The sequence below is a fragment of the Daphnia magna genome, linkage group LG4 (genome assembly GCF_020631705.1).
Source record: "Daphnia magna isolate NIES linkage group LG4, ASM2063170v1.1, whole genome shotgun sequence".
Taxonomy (NCBI): Eukaryota; Metazoa; Arthropoda; class Branchiopoda; order Diplostraca; family Daphniidae; genus Daphnia; species Daphnia magna.
Window position 1 is genome coordinate 1,018,830 of NC_059185.1, and position 22,359 is coordinate 1,041,188.

General features: G+C 40.8%; 2 protein-coding genes and 1 long non-coding RNA gene across 5 annotated transcripts; all 3 read left to right on the forward strand.

Annotated features, from left to right (window-relative positions):
• The first annotated feature begins 528 nt into the window (after positions 1-528).
• On the forward strand, positions 529-10,519 carry LOC116921408. The gene is given in 18 exon segments (XM_045171894.1): positions 529-791; positions 881-1,160; positions 1,241-1,378; positions 1,380-2,796; positions 2,859-3,478; positions 3,672-3,783; positions 3,844-4,532; positions 4,614-4,706; positions 4,764-4,865; positions 4,938-5,583; positions 5,585-5,724; positions 5,785-6,127; positions 6,203-8,004; positions 8,006-8,126; positions 8,310-8,716; positions 9,376-9,532; positions 9,624-9,955; positions 10,016-10,519. Coding segments are annotated over 17 exon segments (7,434 nt in total). The 5' UTR covers positions 529-791; positions 881-899; the 3' UTR covers positions 10,070-10,519.
• A 395-nt stretch (positions 10,520-10,914) lies between these two features.
• On the forward strand, positions 10,915-12,379 carry LOC123471522. Of its 3 annotated transcripts, XR_006646176.1 has the most exons (5): positions 10,915-11,020; positions 11,447-11,585; positions 11,738-11,845; positions 11,934-12,130; positions 12,194-12,379. It is a non-coding gene; the product is annotated as an uncharacterized LOC123471522 (long non-coding RNA). The 3 variants fall into 3 exon arrangements; XR_006646175.1 differs by having other exon boundaries at positions 11,738-12,130; XR_006646177.1 differs by having other exon boundaries at positions 11,447-11,580; positions 11,738-12,130.
• Positions 12,380-14,141: 1,762 nt separating this feature from the next.
• LOC116921400 (relaxin receptor 2) lies at positions 14,142-21,738 on the forward strand. The gene is given in 26 exon segments (XM_045173013.1): positions 14,142-14,314; positions 14,381-14,626; positions 14,738-14,986; positions 15,402-15,744; positions 15,811-15,918; positions 16,829-16,969; positions 17,208-17,312; positions 17,440-17,548; positions 17,711-17,779; positions 17,861-17,932; positions 18,042-18,185; positions 18,306-18,377; positions 18,452-18,523; positions 18,725-18,796; positions 18,893-18,964; positions 19,062-19,133; positions 19,208-19,279; positions 19,345-19,412; positions 19,471-19,632; positions 19,736-19,881; positions 19,963-20,110; positions 20,293-20,422; positions 20,514-20,565; positions 20,567-20,770; positions 20,852-21,050; positions 21,123-21,738. Coding segments are annotated over 22 exon segments (2,412 nt in total). The 5' UTR covers positions 14,142-14,314; positions 14,381-14,626; positions 14,738-14,986; positions 15,402-15,744; positions 15,811-15,836; the 3' UTR covers positions 21,272-21,738.
• The last annotated feature ends 621 nt before the right edge of the window (positions 21,739-22,359 follow it).

Consider the following 22,359-nt stretch of genomic DNA (forward strand, 5'->3'; position numbering starts at 1 on the left):
TTCGAAAGTTATCAAAAGACCAGACGTAATGAAGTATAATTATTATTGGAAATAATGGTTTGGAAATAAGGTGTATTTGTATACCTAATTTTTCTCTCTTTTAGACTTTCATTTGCTTGGAATTCGTTGGCAACGTATCTGTTGATTTTGGATGTAAATAAAAACTAATTAGCCTTATAGTTTTTGGTGTGACAGCTTTCTTCATACTTGTACTACCTAGGCTCGTAAGATTTTCGGAACGTGGAAATAATTCTCCGCGTTTTCAAAATGGATTTCATTTAGAATTAGATTATTCAAACGGCGAGCGCCACGCTTCCATGTTGTTGTCTGCTATGCCCCTCCCCAAAAAAAAAATGCCAAATCTGTCCCCAATAAAATAGAAAGTCATAAGAAAACTTAAAATTCTAGATTCATCTAAAAAAACCTAGATTTATAGAACTTAACAAGAAAAACCAAAAAAGGTAAGTTAAGAAGTGCTTTGATTTTTCAAAATTAATGTTTCCTTGTCTGGCAACGCCAGTACACCACTGTTCACATGCACGCGGTAACTTTCTTCGTCGGAGTCTTCCTTGCATGATATTCGGAAAAATTTTCATAGTGTAATAAGAAGTTTTCCATAACCGTAATTAGTACGTAACAGTTACAGTTCGAAGTTCGGGTGTTTAAGAAATGTGCTAGAATTCATTTTCGTTATAATTGGTGTTGGAGTCGCGAAGTCGCCCTCTAAAGCTGAGGTAACCTTAATCACAACAGTTCATATCTTTAAAATGGGCTTCCAAAAGTAAAAACTGGTAAGAGCAATACATTTTAAAGTCAACATGGATTGTCGACATGCAAATGATATAAATTAAATTTTTTTTTCATTTTGTTAATGTGTCAGAGCATTTACTCGAATAAACATGGAAATTTCTGGGGAGGAAATCATGGATTCATCTTCAGCAATGCATCCAGAAAACATTGATTTGTCTATTGAAAATGTACCTGAAAACGGTGACAGCCTTAATCATAGGAATCTTTTATCTGAAGCGGTAAAGATGGAGCATCAAGAAAAATTTCTTGAATTTGCATGGGGTATGGAAATGCAAGTTGAAGAAGTACCTCTAAAGCCTTTTAGAGTAGTGGAAGTTGATCTCAACATTCAAGTACCAGTATCATTACAGGTAGGTGTGATTTTTTTGGTTTTATTTTAAGTTTATTTTCATTAGTTGTCTAATTTATCTTGTATTATCAACCATTCTAGAATATCCAACTACTTAAAGATATTTCTAAAAATGCATATGCTGACAAAGAAAACAAATTTTCATTTGGGCACACATCAGGACAGGGATGCGAAATTGGAGCTTCAAAAATATATGGTTCCAATCATGAGGATCTTGACCATATCATCCATGATCATCAGCCATCTTCAGCTACCTAATGAGATGAATATAGCAGCAAAGTTTAAGAAATTAGTGTTGTATGCTGGACCTCAGTGCTTCACTAACAATCTGGGTTCCTGTTGGGTTGATGGAAAATTTGGTACACTGCTCCTTCAATTACCTGTCGAAGGAGGACATGAAGGTGGACATATAAATATTGAATATCATGGAAGGAAGAAAAAGTTTGAGAGCCATACGAATAGTGACAAAACTTTCTATCTGTCTTCATTTTACGATTGCTGTGAACATTTTATTGAACCCGTTTTACAAGGACACAAGTTGATGCTTGTTTTCGATCTCATTTGGACCAATGCAAAGATAGAGATCCCACGTAACTTTCCTGTTTTTCTTACAGCGCTCAAACAAATGAAGAAAGCAATCAAATCATGGCTTTACAATCCCCTGTTAAATTCAAGGAAAAAGGATGAAACGCAGCCTGTCATCCATTCAGATTGTTCGCCATCCGGTTTTCTAGCGAATTCTTCTCCTACAATTGCAACAGAAGCCTTTTTCATAAAAAATGACAGTTTGAACAGTGAAGCGGATTTTCACCACTCTGAGGAAGTATTGAAAGAAAATATCTTGTTCCTGGTTTTAAACGAAAAATATGACGAGAAATTCCTTTCATTTGAACTATTGCGGAGACGTGATCGAGTTTTCGCGGAAGCATTGTTGCAGTGCAGTTGCTTAGATGTGCACCTTGCATTAGCAAAGCGAAAAATCCAAAATGTAAGAAGAGAAAACTCCATTGATGTTGAACAGTTTGAATCAGTTACAAATCCTGAAAAGGGCAAAGTATTTGAAGTTTCACACTTCATTGATTCTAATAATGTGACGAGAAACTTGAGCATCGAATTGAATTGGGACGAACAATATGTTGGAACCATTCAGCCAGACCAAGAGAAGATGGCCAATAAAGAAGATCGTGAACGACAAGTCGAAATTGATCAAACAAGTTCGCATTACGGCGTGTTGGTTTTCTGGCCCAAGCATCGTTCTATTCAGATATATTGCCGTTTTGGTCTCCATTCACTTCTCCTTCAAATGTGTAAATCGCTGGCATCTTTACCCAAATGGAAAGAAGACACCCTACGAAGTTTCAAAAGTGATTTGCGACAGTTAATTTCATTTTGTTGTGCCGAACCTGAAAAAGCATGGATCAAATCGGGGATGGAGAAAGGGGAATTGACACTACGGTTGCTCCGGTTATGTATCGCATTGCGAGCCCGTGAAGAGGGTCTTGATTTGTTGAGGATTCTGGGTTCAAATTTCGAAGAGAAGATTAATGGTGGAGTCGCATACTGTGAGTGTAACTTCGAGGGAATTCAAAACGAAGAAGTGGCTTATGCCATAGCGAAATTCGAGTGTCAAGTAGCCGGTTAGTATGCAGTTCATATGATGTGGGATTTGTTTGTTGATGCTTTTACAATTTTCTTTTAGGTTGGAATGTAATCGCTGATCTAGTTAAGAAGTTGGTTACGCCTGATCGAATCGCCAAGCAGTTAATTCCAATTTGCAAGTTGTCAAAGTTCTTCTTGAATGTCAATTGCATTGAAGGAGCCAGAGTGGTAGGAGACTGCGTTTCTTCTTCGTTCGACAAAACTGACAAAACCCAAGTTTCGAAATCCAAACTGTGTGATGTGCAAGCTTATGTTGACATGATAGTGGTGTTGGAGACAAATCGTGACACTGCGGACCCGGAGAAAATAGCATCGTTTGTTCTCTTTTTTTCTAAGCTTAAACCATCTCTTCAATGTCGTTTAACATTGGATTTCGCCGCCCAGAAGAACCATTTTCTAGGAAGTCTACATTCATGGCAATTTATATTTCGAGATTTGTGCGAAATTTTATCAGTTTCGTGTAAGATTCAGTCGCCACCTGCCAAGACACTTGCTTTCGATTTCATGAAAGCAATTGAAGCCTGGTTATTGGAGCTGTCACAAGAAATAGAGCTGCGTCCTGAGTTAAAAGAGCTCGTTGAACCACACATTAAGGTAGAATATGTTGAACTTAATAACGAGTCATTTACATCACATAAGAGTGTTCTGCAGACAATTCAAGTAAGTACCTTAAAAATTTTTTCTAAACTGTGTTTTGCTTCCTTGCCTAGCTGACTTTCGGTTGACTTCTATGGTTAAAAAAAAAAATAGTCTCTATTTAGGTCTCAATGTTTCGTGTTACTTTTATGAAATCTAACCTCGGGTACTTGCTACAATCAAACTTATAAAAAATTTTGATATCTTCTTTTTCAAGGCCAGTGTAATCGTCACGGAAGAACCCGAAAAATTGCCTGTCAGTGGTGGCAAAAGTGACTGTCAAGGTAGCTTAGAACTGTGGGATACTTCTACTGCCTTCAATTCACAAGGTATTTATGTTCTGTTTCAAGATTGCATACGGAAATATATATATATATTTCGCTCCCAAGGAGATACTTTGAAAGGGTCATCTGAATTGGGCGCACCTACTGACGATTGGACGACTGCGACGAAAGAATCCAATTCTGCGTGCAATTTGACGATATCACCGGCTATTGACTGTGATGATTGGAATGCCGCATCAGATGCTTGGACCTCAACGAATGAAAGCCCACATGCATCATCAGAAAAAACAGTTGGAAAAGCTCCAATCGACGATGACTGGGGTGCAAAGGCTGATTCGACCGAAAAAGAAATAGCCCCACGTCCAAATGAAACACAATCCGTTGATGACTGGGGAGCATGTGCCGATGCTTGGGCGTCCAATAGCAAAACAACATCGCATGCCACTAAAGCAGGAACCAACAGCGGTAGTCAGTCGGATTGGGACCAACCTGACAACGTATCTGCTACAAGTTCCAGACCCATTGCGTCAGATGACTGGAACTCCTGGTCGTCATGTTCGAATACAGCCACTGAAAAAACGACATACACTTCAAAATCTGGCTCAAGCGATACCTGGGCGACCTCAGAGGATCCTTGGGGAACAACAAATGGACGGTCCACTTCAAGGATAGGTCAATCCAATGCTTGGGGAAGCTCAGAAAATGCCAGCAATTCCTGGAGCTCTAGCAACTATACTACTCGGCCAGGTGGAAGAGGTCGTGGTAGTAGAGGGCCGCCACGACCTTGTAGTCAGGTACTTTAATTTTATTCTTTTTTTTTTTAATATCACATGTTTTACCCATGCCCATACATGTTTGGTAATATTATCTTGTAGTGTAACGAAGAAGGACACACGTCTTATAATTGCCCCACTAGAGGAAGAGGTAGAAGCAATGGCGGTACAAGAGGCTCGCGCTCTTGTTATAAAGTAACTCCGTTCACAAGTAGAGTTGTTCAGCAATTAATCATTAAGATGTATCTATAGTGTAATCAAGAAGGCCATGTGTCCTACGAGTGCCCAACCAGTTCGACGCGAGGAAGAGGAGGTGGAAGAGGTGCTTCTAGAGGCACACGCGTTTGTTATAAAGTGAGTAATCCAAAGTCATTCCATTAATTACCATACCGCCAACATCTTGTCAAATTTTCGTTATCATTCCAGTGTAATGAAGAAGGACATGTGTCTTATGAATGCCCTACTGGCCAAAGGAGTGGTGGACGAGGCTCTGCAAGGCCTTTTTACCAATCTAGTTGTGAGGTAGCGAATTCCAGCAATAACCAATCGGTAATGGATGATTGGGGCACGCTAACGAGCGTACCAAATTCAAGGTCTTCAAATGGCAACACATCTGAACGCCCCAGTGAAAAAATTGATGTTTGGGCAACTCCAAATAATACTAGTAATTCCTGGGCAACTCCAAACAGTTCTAGTAATCCCTGGGCAACTGGTGCTAATGCTGCCACAAGTGGGGCAAGAATCACTTCAAGCTATAATGCACCAGTCCGTAACAACCAACCGGAGGTGGATGATTGGGGTACACCAAATAGTTCGGCTAATGCCACTTCGGCTTTTCCATCTGCAACTTCAACGCGTCGTAATGAAACAGCCGTTTACGCAGAACCTGATGATTGGGGATTAGCAGCAGATGCATGGTCTTCGGTTACGCCTTGCAAGTCCGTAGCTCCGTCTACTAGATCAAGTGCGGTGGCAACAACTAGTGGGGATGATTGGGCCACGGAAGCTGATGTTTTGTCTGGTAAAAGTGGTTCTTGTTCTAGCGCAAAAGCTACAGCGACAGCCAAGTGAAATGAACGATTGGACTGGCACTCGGAGAACAACAACCAAGTCTGATCCACGATTAGTTTCATCGAAATCGTGTCCCTTTGTCTGGAACGGTACAATAAGGCATCGTTCCATGTCGTTCAGAATCAACATGGAAAACTTAGACGTGAGTATATCACTGAATATCCAGCACAACGCAAATTTCTGATTTTCCTGTTTATTTTAGACAAATTCCTCTCCGGATCTCGCTGATCTAGCAATACCAACAGCACTGAAAGTCGTTGGTACTATTGAGCCTGAAAAAGTATGGAATTACTTGAGACAAGTAAGGATAACGAGCCGTGAAAAAATCGTCGTATTCCACTTTACACAAGCACTGAATGCGGAGATTTCTTACGCGGATTGCTACCAATACTTTCTTGACGGCTTCCGTAAAAGAAACTGGTTTGGTGTTGTTGGTTCCGTACCAGATTCCAAACTTCCATGCACCATTAAGGACTTCTACATCACTCCGTTACCCAAAGAAGATCATATTCCAAGGGAGCTGGAAACTGTCGCTTCAGCAAAATGTTGGTTTTGTTTTACATAGTTTTTTACATAAGAGACGATTGTATGATATTATGCTTATTTTTTTATTCTCAAAGGTTTGAGAGAAAATCGGCTTTCCGATTTATTACTGGCAATTGTTGTAATTCAAAGTAAGCGCCCGATGGATCAGGCCTGTTTTGGTGCGTCTGCCAGGCCTTCCAAAGTCGCCAAAGTGGGAAACACTACCATTCCGGTTGACGACGTCCAGGCAGAATCAGTTGCAGTTGAAAAGATCGATGCTGTGACCGAAAATCAATCTGCTCCTTCTCAACCACCTAGTCGATTAACCACCATTCGTCAAAAGCTACAGCAAGATATTCAGAGTGTTGATCCAGTCAAAGCCAGAGTTCATACACACTCCCTTCAGCAGTCTGCTGCCAAAACACCCTTGTCAAAGACTCCATTTCTAGGTATACTTCCAGCTGTTCAAACTACAATTCCGTTGACGACTGGTGAATCCAGCGATGCCACATTGCAGACCGAAAAAGAAGCAAGTCCCAGCCAAGTTTCAATCGCTGACGAAAAAATCCAGATTCCAGGTTGTTTCTTTTTTTTATTATTATCAAACCACATAAATAGACAAGATAATTGTTATTATTATTTTTCTGAAATATTGCAGCAGCCACCTGTAGATGGTGAATTGCTAATGAAGCAAGCCATAATGGAAGAGCTAAATCGTCAAATTGAAGCTTCAAAGCAGAGCAAGTTGACGGAAGGGGATTCAACTGTTCAATCAGAGACACTAAATTTGACTCCTGACGAACATGTTAAATCCATTGCCGCAGAAGTTGCTTTATCAGCCACCCCTGTTTTACCCGATGGACCGGTAACACGTTTCAGATCGAAGAGATTGGCTGTTGCAGAGAAGGTTCCAACAATCAAGCAGACAAAGGCTACTATTTCTTCGAGTTCGGATCTTTCCAAAGAAAACGTAGATCTGAGGACGAAATTAGACATGCTAAAGACCCAACGAAGAGCACGCATTTCTGGCAAAGAAATTGATATACCTAAGGAAGCTAAGAAACGTCGTTGTTTTGTCGAAGGCTGTGGGAAGGATGCGCAGTCAGATAGTGTCTATTGTAGTGATGACTGTATCGTTAGCCACGTGCGAGATTCGCTCAACTCAATGAGCAAGGAGAAGATAAAAGAGGCTCAGTTACAGGAACCGTCTGACCCTAGTACTTCGCTAACGCCACCCAACGCTTTGTCGGATGAATCCATGTGGAAAGATTCAATCGACTACACCCTTCTAATGACTCAACCAACACCTGCACTGGCCTCTAAATTGCTTGCCATGACGCAAATGAGGAAGTCTATGGCGTCAGGGAATAAGCCAGTCAATTTGGCTGACGATACGCCTGTCCCGGTCATGGAAAGAAAGACTGGAAAGATCCTTTGTGGCCCGTCAGCACCAAAAGTGGGAAATTTGGAACAGTGGTTGAAAAGCAATTCGACTTATCAAATTATCAAACCTGAATCGCTTCCAATTAAACCCTGGTTGCCGATTGTTTCTACGGTTCCATCGGCGCAAACTGCTCAACCTACGACACCACCAGCTAGCACACATTCATCAGCTTCGTCATCAAAGGCCGAAGTGGATGGTCGTAGCTCAAAGAAATTGAGCAATTCCTCGTCTTCCTCCAAAGCAAAGGTGTCACGAAAAAGGTCTGTGGAAACACCCAAAGAAGAGGAGACATCAGCAAAGGTAGCCAAACATGACACTGAGTCGACCAGGGTTATTACGAGGAGTTCCCTCAAAGAAGCTCTGTGGAACCGATGCAAAGATGTTAACGATCTGGAAATAGACGAAGCAGCCGTTGAAGGAATTGCGAAGGAGGTGGAAGAATCTCTTTATTCTCCTGTTCAAACAAGATGTCACCACAAAATACAAAAGCAAATATCGGAGTTTGATTCATAACATCAAGGATCCCAAAAATTCTGGATTGTTCCTCGAGATCGTTACAAAGCAAATAACGCCCGGTAATGTTTTTAAAGGCTTATTTCTCAGATAGTTAATTGTGAATTTCTTAATATAATTTGTGGTGTTTTGTTTAGTTGTTCGCTATTTCACGTAATTTATTGTGTATTTTCATAGAAGTTTTCGAAAATTCTTTTGAAAACCACCTAGTTTTACTATTTTATTTGTATATTTGATGTTTATAGTTCAGTTGGTGATGATGTCAACCGAGGAATTGGCATCCAAGGATTTAGCCGAATGGCGGGAACAAGAGGTCAAACGCCAGCTAAACTTGATCGAAAAGAATGAACAGGAACGTTTATCTCAAGTCAACAAATACCTGATAAAAACCCACAAAGGAGAAGAGTTTATCAAAGAAGTCGATGAAGATTATGATGAATTAGACGACGACACATCGAAAATTGCCGGTTTTCCTGATACACCACCTGAAGACTCAAACTTGAAGCATATGTTTCCGAAATCTAAAAGTGACCTGAATTCCATCCAAGCACTCGAAGGGAAAGACGAAAAGAGTACGGCCAGATCACACTCAAGCACGAAAAACGATGGGGGAAAGAGAACCAGGAGTTCAGGGAGGTCCTCACGTTATTCCTGAGTCTAAGTCGAGAAGGTACGACTATCGCCGTAGCAGTCGTCAGTCAAAGAAGAAAGATCGTGAGAGACACGACGAACATAGTTCTAGTAGCTCGAAATCAAGGAGTAAATATCGACACCACAGCCGAAAATCAGATAGGTATAAAGAACAAGGAAAAAACATCGAAGCTCCTGAATCCAATGCAATCAGCCAATCTGCCGAACCTGAGGCCGATGGGTTCACAGGGTTCAATGATGGGGAGGAGCTTAATAATTCCAATCAGCGGTTCAGCCCCGACGTGGAAGTTCCTATTTCAAGTTTGTAGTTTAGCTTTTTAACCTTGTTTACTTGTGTCCTAATATGTTGATTTCTCAATAGCAGCAGACAGCGATACGTTATCGTTAGAAAAGAAGTTGATGAAACAACTTAGCCGTGCTGGAAGAAGTTTATCATCAATCTGATGCTTCAGAGCAAAAGGTTATCGACGAGGTTATGGGACATGTAACCTTCGAAGTGCCCAACGAAAAGGGGGATTCAGTTACATATGAAGGCGTGATACCATCCACGCCTACTACACAGCGTTTGATGAGTGCGGAACGATTTTGTAATATTTCCTTGGATGGCATTTACCAAACTTGTGATAAAGAAAAGGTGACTGCAAGAGGTCAACCAAATAGATACTGGATTCGGCGCAATATGATGATTCGAAAGAAAACAGCGGTGTGGCTGTTCCGTCTTTGGCATGCACAACCCGTTCTTTAGATCACTGCGTGGGAAATGTGTCGCACAGTCCCGGCGAGCTACTCATAGCCGAAGACGAAGAATCTTTTTTAGGTAAATTTTTTTTTTTTCTTCGTGTTACTAGTCTTTTTTTTCTTTCTTTTTTGTAAGTTTCAGTCAAACATTTTATTTTACAAAATTATAGATCTTGATGAGCAGTTTTTGAAACAGCAAGCGGTAGTTGAAGAGCTGAATTCTAACTTAACGTCCTTTATCGTGGCGAATAATATCGATATTCAATCTCATGATGAAAATTTGGATTCTTCATTTACTGAACAGACGCCAGTCACACCACCTGGAATGCCACCATCTGATTTGAAAGATCTTAACCTCCGTGAACTTGTTGAGCCTACCGGGTCACCACAGTTGGAATACAATGACACGGTTAGCGATATCTGTATCATAAACACGGCAGTCGATCAGTCCAAACAGGAAACACCTTCTTCATCCATTGATCTCGATAACACCAACTCAAAGGTAAAAAAAAAAAAACTCCTCCACTTGATACTTTTAAAAATGAGCCTTCTGTTTCTGCAGGAAGGAGCCATTATAGTTGAGAAACAAGAAAATTTGCATCTTTTGCAAGCCTAGAATGAAGCCGTTAAATTCCACACCAGCAGATTTAGCAGCAGCAACACTGGATGTGACTAAGCACGAGCTTTGTCCGATCTTTATGTAAGCTAATTGTTGTATTTTTTTTTTTTTTTTACTTAAGTCGTTTGTGAAAACAAGGGTGTTTTTTTTATACGTTACTATGTTTGTCAAAGCATACTTACAGCTAAGGGTTCTAATCCACCCTCTGCTCTTGTTTATGCTGTTTTACTTTTATCCAGCCTCATGAACAAAGAACAAAAAATTTAGAAATTGATATATATGTGGTCTTTACGTTTATACTTCTCGTACATTCAACATTTTGTTTATTTGTTTGTTATGTCCTTTTATTTCTGTTTGCGTGTGCGTTGAATGTTGAATTTACGCAATAGAAAATTCATTATGCAGTTCTATAAACTTGACCACCGTCAATACACGGAATGTAATCAACCATTTTCAGTACAGCGCGTGAACAAAGGTTCAAGGGAAATCTCGTTTTTATCATGGACTAGTTTAGAAAGAATATATCCGTTCAATTGGGATTCAACCTTCGTACGACAGAAATGGAATCAATGAATAGCTAAATCCAGAATCGATTCTGAAGGAAAAATGGGGATGATGGCTGGGTTTTGTAAGTGGATGACTTGCAGGATTCCAGGGGAAAATTGGATAAGTTAATTTGGCACGTGAAGGTTGCCTATTGTGGTTGAAAGGAAAAATTATTTTGACTAGTTCAATCTTTTCAAGTGATCCAACAAAACAAAAACATTAATTCCGAAATTCCGTAAACAATTTCATTATTTACGATTTTGGATTAAGAATCGGTACGGCAACGCCGGATCTTCCTTTTTCTCATCCATTTATTTCAGTCGTACAAGATGGCGGATAAAAAACTATTCCACGTCCCATCTACAAGTGAACTTTGACTTTAAGCCTCAGCAACCCCCATAGGTAAATCGATTCTTTTTCCTATAAGTTTTTAGTAGAAAAAAAATCTTTCGGTAACCCCAAATTCATACCATCACTTGATTCTTCAAACACCTATATCTTTCAAATATCTTGTTATCTTTCAAAATTCTATTCCATAATCTTCTTTTTCTGTTGTTGGTGTTATTTTTTGCATGTCGTTATCATCGAATCGTAAGCAAATGCTCTGTTTTTTTAAATTATCGCTTATGTCTTTCTCCTTTAATCTTAAGACTAGGAGCTTTTTTTTGAAATGTAGAAACCAAAATTGACTTCCCAGTGAGTTTTTAACTTTAGGTTTTTAAGTCTCAATATAATATTCTCTTGAAATTTGTGAACTTCTCCCTTTGCCTATTCAAAATCTCTTTATCCCTTGTTTATTGTTATTATCACAATATTTTTCCTGTTTAGGCTACTGGACTAATGTATACAAAATTCGTATCTTATTCTTGTTTCTCGATTACCGCCGATTATCTTCCCTTCGGAGGATGTTGGGTGTCAGTTGTTATTGTTATGGTTGCCTTCAGCAGCAAGCCTTGCTTCATGTAAGGTAATATTCTATTTACATTAAGCTCTAAAATGTAAAAATATTTGAAACTAAGAAGAAAGGTAATGTAAGCTTCATGTTCTCACACTTGCATTTGACTTTCTGAACTGTATATTTTGTGCCTAATTTCTTATTTTCTTGGTGTTTGCTGACAGGATGATTTGCTATCTTCCACAAACTGGCCATGAAGATCTGCATCTAGCTACACCATTTGTTGGGAACCTTATTGAGAAACCAACTGCCTGCACATTCCACAGAAAAAAGTTGGTTGATTGTAGAGACTCTTAAGTTCATGTGATAAAAAGTTTATTTTATTTTTGTTGTTTTGCATGGGATTTGACAATGCCGGAGCCGTTCAAGCTTTTTAATCGTCTGTCGGTCTGTGTAAATCATCAATTCGGGGAGCAATTCGAATTTTGATTGTACTTTTATCGGACGTACTGTATGATGGTCGAGATGCCCTTGGAGCGCCTTCCTCTTAGGGACATTTGTCCTAGATATGCAAAGCACAAGGGTAAACTCAAATCTTCTAGAAGCGTCTTCTCAAGGTGCCAAAATGTTCTGTTTGTCACTTTCTACTCAAACTATTCCTTTTATTTTCTCTTTTCAAGAGCTGTCAACTCCTCACAGAAATTACACTATCGCGAAGGTGTATGTTTATGAATTCCTTGACATGATTTGTCGTGATCGTAAATCACCGTGGGAAGCCTCGATTAAACTGGCATCATTTATTTTCCAACGTCGCCCTTTAGGTCACATGTGTCGGGATGAAGAGGGCTAGCCTTGAGGAAAAGAATGCAGAGGGTTCCGCACCATGACAAACTTCTGCAGACTTACAACATATAGACACAACTGTGTCTATAGGTTGATAAAATAAAATGTGTCTATATGTTGGATCAAGCAAAGTCTGCAGCAAGTTTCGGCTTCACCCCCCATGGTGCGCACTAGTCGACTAGCCGCACGACTTTTTCCCTCTACTTACACGAACCAAATGGAAAAACCTCTATAGGTAAGCCCTTCAAAATTTTCTAAAAATAATGTAATGGTCATTTTGCGAAGGTGCCTTTACCAGCATCAAGCCTAATATCTGATAGAGTTCTAATCGGTTCCTGCTTACGTGGTTAATTTGTATGTCTCGAAGCGCTGTTCAGTGTCTTTTATCACCTGAAGGCTATGCACAATCTGTGCATTTCATTACATCTATTGTGATTCCGTTAGGGGCATCTAAGCTCAATCGTTTTGTTGACAAGGAAAGGAAATCATTGCATTCCTTATAATATCTGTTTGGCATTTAGTTGCAATTTGTATTCAGCCTAATCCCTGCAAAACGGAATTCGTATGCAGGAACGTTCTTTTATGGATTCTTAGTTTCCGAACCCTACCAACATAAAGAATTGCCCATTTGTCATAAGTCTAAGAATACCATTCGCGTCCTGCTGCACCCAATAACCCTATAGCGCTTTACTATCAATGGTTGTTGATGTCGTTACGAGACAGGCGTCAGCGCATTCCTCTATTCCAGCGATGCCCGAGATTTTTTTATGTTTCATATCCTTCATCGCCAATTTGACGGATAGACAAAAATTATGAAGATTTCTTTTATTGTCCGGCCAAATATTGTTATGAATGTGCGTTCTTGTCAACGCTAATGAATTTCCAGCTCTGTGCGTCGTTTTGCCCCGGCTAGTGAATCTGTGTCAGGTCAACTGCTTGACTACGTCTTCGGTAGAACACAATTTCCTATCGTAATTGAATAAATCCGAAACTGTATTTGTGGAAGAGGCCTTGGCCTATTCGTCGTTATCAGAGCGAATCGAAGCAGAAAATTGGATATGCCATTCTATCAAGATCTTCAGTGGATCTCTTCGTTCTTTACGGTACAAATTTTATCCGTTTGTTAGAACCAATACTATTTTTTCCCCCCTGGTTGCATAGTATGTTTGAATGGGAAGTCATATTGCTTTCAAAAGGATATCGTCATCTGTCCTCATTCATCCTGCATTCTAGTGAGTGTTTTACGGCATTGAAAGTGTAACGTAAACTCACCTTGTTAATTTATGAAAAGCATCTAGTCCGTTCTACCGGTTCCCGAAACGTTTCGTTAATGAGATTCAACTGCATACTTGTCTCTCGTTTACCGAATCCGCTGCGCATTCTATAAATAACTTTTCTAGATGTGGTAGCGTCGATAGTGACAGAGCAATCATTTCTGGTTAACTTTGGTGATGGATTTCATGAAATGGGTATTCAATCTTGCAATTTCGCCGCTTTTCACAAATTTGGCATTCAAATCCGTGTGTTATTTACGTAGCCATCAGTGTAGCACACGTGACTTTGCAGAGCCGCAGGACAAGAATTAATAAGGTCAGCCTTTCAATAGACTCTTTACCACGTGAATCAACATGGTTCTGACGTCAGATTTGCTTCAATTTAGTGTAGTGGTACAATAAATTTTAAGGGTTTTAATGACGATCGAAACCAATTTGCCATTAATCTTAGATCGAACCTCACTCCGTGATATATTTCTCTTACCACTAAAATTGTTCAATGGTCTAATTTCTCCGTTTCCCAATGTTAGAAATTGCTAGGCAACTTCATACGCTAATAGCAGCAACAGTGGAAAAAACAAATCTATCGTCTTGACACGATGACTTGCAGGATAGCGTGCGGAGTGTGGCCGTCAGCAAATTTGAACAAAAGCAATAAACCCAAATTGGGAGTCAGTCGAGCGAGTATAGCACATCTTTTGAAATAACTTTACATCAAGTTTTAACGATTGCTTCTTTTCCCTTTTTTAGGTTTGGCCATCTAGCCAAGGTCCATAGCGTCATGCGGTTGAATGGGGGTGTCCAGCTAAGCTGCTTCGACTTCCCTCCGGACAGTTTTTCTTGTCTGTCTAAGCTGTCTCGTACATGTGACCGACACGTTGCAAGTGTGTAGAGAGAAAGTACAGGTCCCGAATGCGACGGAGATGATCTCGCTGGAAAAGATGCATCGTCTTGAGTGTTAAAAAAAAACAAAGAAGTTTGACCACCCTCTCTCAAGTATATGTTCATGTTGTTGCCGATAGATTGTTGTTGATCATGTCGCGCCGTATTCTTAACAACCGCTGAGATTTAAAAAACTTTCTCTTTATTTTACTCTTGTTTTTCAAGTTGTTTTTAGTGGTTCTAAACGACAACACACGTATCTCTCCCCGGGCAGACAAGAGAAGTCCCGAGAAGGTGTATTATGTCGGCATTACGAACAAATATCCAACCACAAGATTCTTTGCGCTAGCTTCATCGGACCGGAACTTGGAAATCGAGTGCCCTCGGCGACTGCGGAATTTTTTGGGGTCAACGCAACTCTTTTGTCTTTTTCGGCACTTGTTTTATGTTTCCAGATATCCTGCAGTGACATTGGTATGAATTTAAATTTATACTTTTATTTCATTTCTTTTGTTTCGCAATTTGTCTGTTTCTCCAAAGGATTTGCATTTGGACCGGCGTTACGCAAAAGAGGCCGGATCGTATCCCAGCTAAAAAAAAAAAAAGTTATATGCAGAACATCGCAACTTCAATCGTTTCTTTTTGAGCGCAATGTTTTATCGTTGATCATCAATCGTCCTCTTTCTTCTTCTCGAAAAGGGATTCGCTGTTTATGATATGGTCGAAAGGACGAAATGTACAGTGGGTGCCATTTGTCACGTTAGACGTTTTTTTTGTTGTTGGTGTCGTCGTTTGTTGTTTTCTTCACCAAAAAAATTCTTCTCGATTTCTGTCTGTTACTTGCTTTTTTACCAGAAGCTAAAATTCTTTTTGTTTTTTTTTATTGCAGTGGAAGATAAGTCCGAGACGGTAGTTGTAGAACAATGAGCTAGAATATTTACAATCCCGCACGGAGGAAGCGGTAGATGGCGCTTTAACGGGAGTGTATCGTATCGTGTGGAGCACGCGCAAAACTCCCCCCGTGGTCCGTTCGTCCTCCCCGCCAAGTGAATTGAAATGTTGTATACAGTGAGAGAACTACATGCAGAAGAGTTGGAGAAAGTTATCCGCTATAGTTGACCGATCGGAACCCTCTCCGGCCAAGAAGTGAATCGGCAGCCTGATCGCAACCACCGTCTTTCTGCTAGTCTTTCACCTAGTTCTATATTAAACTTCCATCAAGGTTTCTCTCCGTAAGAAAGTTTGACGCCCGGCACATATTCCTTTTTAATTTTTACGCGGGTTTTTGTATTTTCTAGAACCGACGACCTTTACTGCATTCGTGATGCGCTGCATTCTGCTGGGCGGTTTGTGCATCTTTTGCCTGATGGTGACCATTAGCATCGCCATCATCCTCCTATCTCAGAGTAAGCGTATTTCATGTTCATCTTTTGAAGTGCTATCTTCTAATCAGCCGGTCCGTGCCCCGTCGAACCGTTTTTAAAGTTACATAATGAGGTCAAGCTTTTTCAAGCCATTCTAACCCAAGTTCTTTGCGTTTTTTTATTGTTGTTTTTTTTCTCGATTTGAAAACATTTTTAACTGCCTGTGAAAAAAAAGGGGGGAGAGGAGGAGAGCTGGGTAATATGCAAATAGTTTTTCAAGTAGGGCCGTTTCGACTAACTAATTATTATGCGCTGGACTGGGTGTTACGTGTTTACGACTGCGGCAATTGCGAGGCAGACTGAAAGTCTATTGCGCCGTTGTATTGGAAAGAGCGACATCAACAGGTGGCCGCTTCGCCCTTTTAAGACTGAAACTCTAGTCAACAAGTTCTAACTTCTCCGAGGAGGAGAGGTTTTATTTTTCTTTCCTTCCGTCTCTCCGCCGATCGATCTATTTCCCATCCATTCGCTTACGGGAGTTAACTTTGTGACACAGTTGGGCGGAAAAGAAAACAAACTTTCTGTGTGGTATAGTAAATGAAAGGGGCTCGCATTTACTTTTTAATTTTTGTTTTGCACCGAAATTCTAATGGACGAGAGCTTGATAGTTTAGACGGCCATTTGCTAGGTCAGCTTTGTGTCACTGACCCAGTAGGGTCGCAAATGTCGTGTCATAAATCTTGTCTCGTCCAGTCGCGACATTGTATTTGTCCGTGTCTTGGTTCTACGGACCCTGTTGGTTAGCGAAACAAATTTGGTGCCTTTATGACATAACAATCAAGACTTTTGATAGATCAAGACCAGTGACAGTTAAGTGCTATCTGAGCCTCTCGTAATGTGATCATTTCCTTTTCCTCTCGAACGTCTTTTTTCTTTAATTTTTGGAATTTAGGTCGGTCCTGTCCGCTGGGAACGTTTCGCTGCCTCGGTAATGACAGCATCGGTGAGATTGGAGTTTGTCTACCCCGTCGTTTGCTGTGCGACGGCCGATCCGATTGCCCCGATAACAGCGACGAGAATGCTTACAATTGCTGTGAGCTTATTATTCTCATTTGTATTCTGTCTCAATGATCTATTAGCAATGTTATAAGAGAAGACCCGGTGTCCTTTTGACAAAATTGGGGACAATCAATCGAGGAAAAACCTAAGACGGTACAGCTGCCACGTCTGTCCAACTTTTTGGGCCGTCGGACATTTCGTTCAGCTGTCCCCGTGCGCTTATACTTCACGGGATATTATTATCCATTTCTCTTCTTTTCTTTTGTTAATAGCTGATAGTCACGGAGAACTACAATCATTTATCAACGGTAAGCCAGCCAATTCACCCGAATCCACTACCCCTGCAACCACCATCTCGCCATTTGTCATGGACTGCTGTAAGTTACTTTGTAATATTTAACTGGCCAGTGTGATGTACTGCGCCGAGTCAGAAAGTTTGTTATTTATTTTCTGTTTCCTTCTTTGTAATTATTTGGGGGTTGGGGGTTGGAATCGATCCGGTAGGGGCCAAGACCTATCCGCCCGGATGCACATGTCGATATCGCACGTGGCTTTTTTGCCTAGATTTGGATTTGATATCGGTACCTCAAGTGGGAGCCCGCCTTTCCCGACTGTAAGTTACGTTTCTTAAAATAGACTTTCTTTTACGTCGTGTTCCAATATTATTCGTTGTGCTTGCAAAACGTGTAACTATAAAAGTAAACACGACCCGACGAATAGTAATGATCGTGTTTCACTCGTTTTAATGATCTCATATTGTTTCACATGGTTCCAGGGTGTTGATGAATAATTCCATCAGTCGTTTGTCTGCCAGGGATCTTGAAAGCTATGACCTCCAATTTATGTGAGCTTCGTGCAGATTACGATCTATAAGAGACGTAAACATGTCCAGCAGTTTAACTGTCCTCTTTTTGTCGTTTTATAGGCGATTGGGAGACAACCTTCTGGAGATGATAGATGGCAACGCCTTAAACGAACAACGCAACTTGACAAAACTGTAAGTAGTTTGTTTACTGCTCGTAAAATGACCGGTCACAGGGAAATATGTTTCTCTTTTGACAATAAAAAAAATACGAGAAAAATTTGCAAACAATGCATGATTTTAGCATGCTGGGAGGCAACAAACTGCTGGATCTCCATGCTAGCACCTTTAAGGGACTGGAACGTTTGCGTTGGCTCCTTTTAGATCGCAACCAGTTGAGCAACACAAGCATGGAAGTTTTCCGTCCACTGACATCGTTATCCTGGCTGTAAGAAGTTGAAACTTGATGAAAATGAAACGTGTTATTATTCATTCGTGTCACGACAAGTCATGCGGCTTGCACATTTATCCTTATTTGTTCTTCTTTTCCATCTTCGCTGATATTTAGGGACATGTCGCATAACCAATTGACTCTGGGTCCGGACAACTTCTTCCCACAAATGGAATCGCTGAAGGATCTGTATATAAAAGATTTGATGAGTTATTGCCTGATAAAGACAAGTTTGACCTAAAACTCTTCTTTGTTTTTGGCAGTTTTCTGAATAATAATCGGATTCAGATAATTCGAAACAATACGCTGGCGTCGTTAGTTAACCTACTTCTATTGTAAGTACCCCACGCAATAATAGATCACACAACGACCGCTCTAATGCGGACTTTGACAAATGCGGGCGTTATTCAAATTGACAGTGACGCCCGCATCGTCTTTTTTTTCTCTTAAAAATATTCGATAATTATGATGCATTGAGGTCTAAGTTTTGTTCAATCGCTTTCCCCATTTTTCTTCGTCGCACTCGCACCTTCAAGAGATTTGAATCACAATTTAATTCGCGAAATTGATGAGGAAGCCTTTGTCTGCTTGTCCCAGTTGAATTTTCTGTGAGTACATATCATTCATAGTTTACGGGTGACGCAATATATTATTTGCTAAGTTTTTGAGAATGTGTCTGCATTTTATGTCTCGATTATAAATAGAGATCTGTCCAATAACATGCTGGAGTACGTGCCTGAAAGTTTGTTCCGGTTTCAACAGAACTTGACGCAGCTGTAAGTAATATACCACTCCGGTAGATGGCCGTTATCATCGTGAAACATTTTTTTAAATGAATGGAAAAAAAGATTATGTTCATCTTCATTTTTGCAGCCGTCTAGGATTCAACCCCATCCATCATGTTCCAGCTGGACTTTTTCTTCCTCTTGCCAATCTTAGATCACTGTAAGTTCATTGAATTTCCTCTCGTCATTAATTAAATGATTTGTTTTAATACCCTTTTATTGGATTTCTCGTAGGCGGCTGCAAGATATTAATATTCCGGAAATCAACAAGAAAATGTTTACCTCTTTGACTCAGCTTGATTTCGCGTAAGCCAATCTTCGTTCTAAATAATTTTCTCCCGTCTTGATGAAAATGTATTTGTGATCGGCAGGTACTTTAAGAACTTCCTCTACTGTTCGTATGTCACCCACGCCAAGAAATGTCAACCCCTTTCTGATGGTCAGTTTTTAATTCACTTAAACTTGTAGTAATAATTACTAACAATTCTGAACTATAGGAGTGTCGTCATTTCTGGACCTGATTTCACACAGTGCCCATCGCGGCTTCCTCTGGATTATCGCCATTTTGACCATCGTTGGCAATGCTCTTGTCCTGGGCGGCCGTAACTTGGCCAAAACAGAGAACAGAATTCTGGCCATGTTTGTTAAAAACCTGGCAGGTATGTAAGAAAGCGGATTACAGTTTCATATTACATAAAAAAGATATCCCATGGCGTCCGAGCTGTTATTGTTGGAATCTTTATTATTACCTGATAATGACAGCGGCAGACATGTGCATCGGAATCTACCTGCTGTGTATAGGCGAACGAGATATCAGCTTCCGCGGCCAGTACAATCAGCATGCGCATCAGTGGATGATGTCATGGCAGTGCACAGTCATCCGCGTTCTAGCCGTCTCGACATCCGAGGTACGATGTCTGTGAATTATCGAATTTCGATTCGTGATCTTATTTTGTATTTTTCCCATTTCTCTCGCGAATCATCGTAAGGTATCGCTGCTGTTGCTGACGTTTATGTCTGTTGAGCGCTTTGTATCCATATCCCAACCGTTTGGTGAGCGGACCCTCAACTTCCGTGCAGCTTTTATCAGCACGGCTCTCATTTGGCTAGTAGGTGGAGCTCTGGCTCTCATCCCAGGTCTGAATATTTTCGTTTCAAATGGTCGTCTTTTATATCTGCCTCTTCATTTATTTTTCCCCCGTCTGAGATAGTAAATCGATAAGTCCGCAACGCGATTCGCTTAACTGCAGATCCTTCATGCTTGAAATGACTGCGCCATTAAAATTTTAAACAAAATTTCTCTCCTGTACGTTCTATAGTGCTCTATTGGAGTGAAATGGGTAGTCATCACGGCAGCAACGGTCTCTGCTTCCCTCTGCACATTCATGAACCGTCAGCTCTCGGCTGGCAGTATTCTGCCTTTCTCTATATCGGCATCAATGGCTCATGGTAATATCATCTCTCTCTTTCTTCTATCTTTTCGATGGATTTTCCGAATAAAAAATAAGAAACGTTTTTTTTTTTTTATGCGTTTCACCAGCGTCCTAGTGATAGTAGGCGTGTACACAGCACTTTTCGTCAGCATCAGACGGAACGAGAACAGCCACGCCGCTGGCGCCCAACGAAATCGAAATAGCCGTCCGTTTCTTTTTCATCGTCTTCACCGACTGTCTCTGCTGGATGCCTACCATCGTTTTGAAAATCATGGCGCTCGCCAATGTCTACATTCCGGCAGATCTCTACGCCTGGCTGGTCGTTTTCATCTTGCCAGTCAACTCGGCCATTAATCCTCTTTTAGTAAGTTCTTTTCATCCACCCCATAGGGCAAAGACACGTCGATTCTCTGCAACGTTCTTTTTCTTTTTTCCTTGCATGAAGTATACGTTCACTACACCGACATTTCGTGCGGCCGTTCGCGATTTTTATCACCGGTTTACTGTTTTACGATCGGATTGGACCAGCGGTGCCACCAGCAGCATCGGTCTCACAACTGTGGGCCGTGGCGTCCGGTCTAGCATCAGTTTCCGCAACAATGACTTTAATCAATCATCCGCACAAGCCAATCATCAGCCATCAGGTGCGAAAAATTTAATATTTTACCCCACTCATTTTTTTGTTTTTAAAGCAATTTTGACATTATTGTAAGCAGTGACGGAGGAAATCGGTCGACCGCATATCGATATGGTATTATTAGACATCAGAGCTGAAACAGTTGTCCGTCAGCAAGTGAAAAACAAATCTCTTTGGAGGAGCGGAACGAAACCTGTCAACCGTTTCATCGGCGTAGAATCGCTGTAGGGACGGCTTGAAAGAGCGTTGCTGCCAGTATACAATCAAGCCCTTCAACGTTGGTCTGTAAATATACGTAAAATATTTTTCAGCAGTGTGCATGCATGTGCGTGAAAATTGTAATACTCCGCCCTCTTCGTGTGTATTTTGTGGACGAAATCAGCAGCTATAAACATTGATTTTGCTCGGTTGAAAAACTACCCGCTTTGAACAGTGCTCCGGATCTCTGTTTCTGTCTCAATGTCACCGTCATCACAGATATCATGTACAGTAGTAATAGTCTATTATGTATTCCATCAGGGTGGAATAATTGATTGGCTTTTGGCTGATGACAACAATCCTCTGGCGACCGCAAGAACGACGTTTGCCAAATGGATCCCGAGAGAACACTAACTCTTATGCGTATTTTTGTTGGTTTTTTTCCTTCTCTCTCTCTCTCTTTATTTTGTATATATATATAATTTTTTTTTTTCTTTTGTCTCTGGCACTTTACTATCTTTAGTTTTGATTTGATAGCTTTCGACGCGGTCGGGCCAGTATATAACGCCGAGTCTGGGGAACTTTTCCACGTTCATAATGTCTGACCGTAGGCGATATCGTATGTTGAAGGGGGATTCATATCAGCTCGGGGGTGTTGTTGCCAACCCAGAGCTGGGCGCAGTTGGGTTTTTCTTATTAGCCCACGTCATAGAGATTATTCCCGCGTGTTGGAGGTTTCGAACGCAGCTGAGCCTAGATATGCATGAACACAGAAAGAAAAAAGGGAAAGAAAAATACATGCCATTACTCGGCGAGCTAGCAGCAAACACGTCACACACAAAAACATAAGAGGTCTAGCTTTGCCCGCCAGGAAAACGGGTTAGGCTACCAACTTTCATGTTTTTCTCGCCCGATACCCCCTCCCTTCTTTTCTTCGCACTAATTGATGAAAGAAGAGAGCAGCAGCAAAGCTAGAAGGGCGTTGCGTGATCCGTGCCCGTTCCTCTTTTTTTTTTTTTTTAAGGCTGGAAACGACTCTTTCAAGTCTCAAACTCCCCCTCGTTTTAAAGGGCCGTATAACTTGGTGCAGGAGGAGCTGAGGCGGTCGGTTAGAGTAT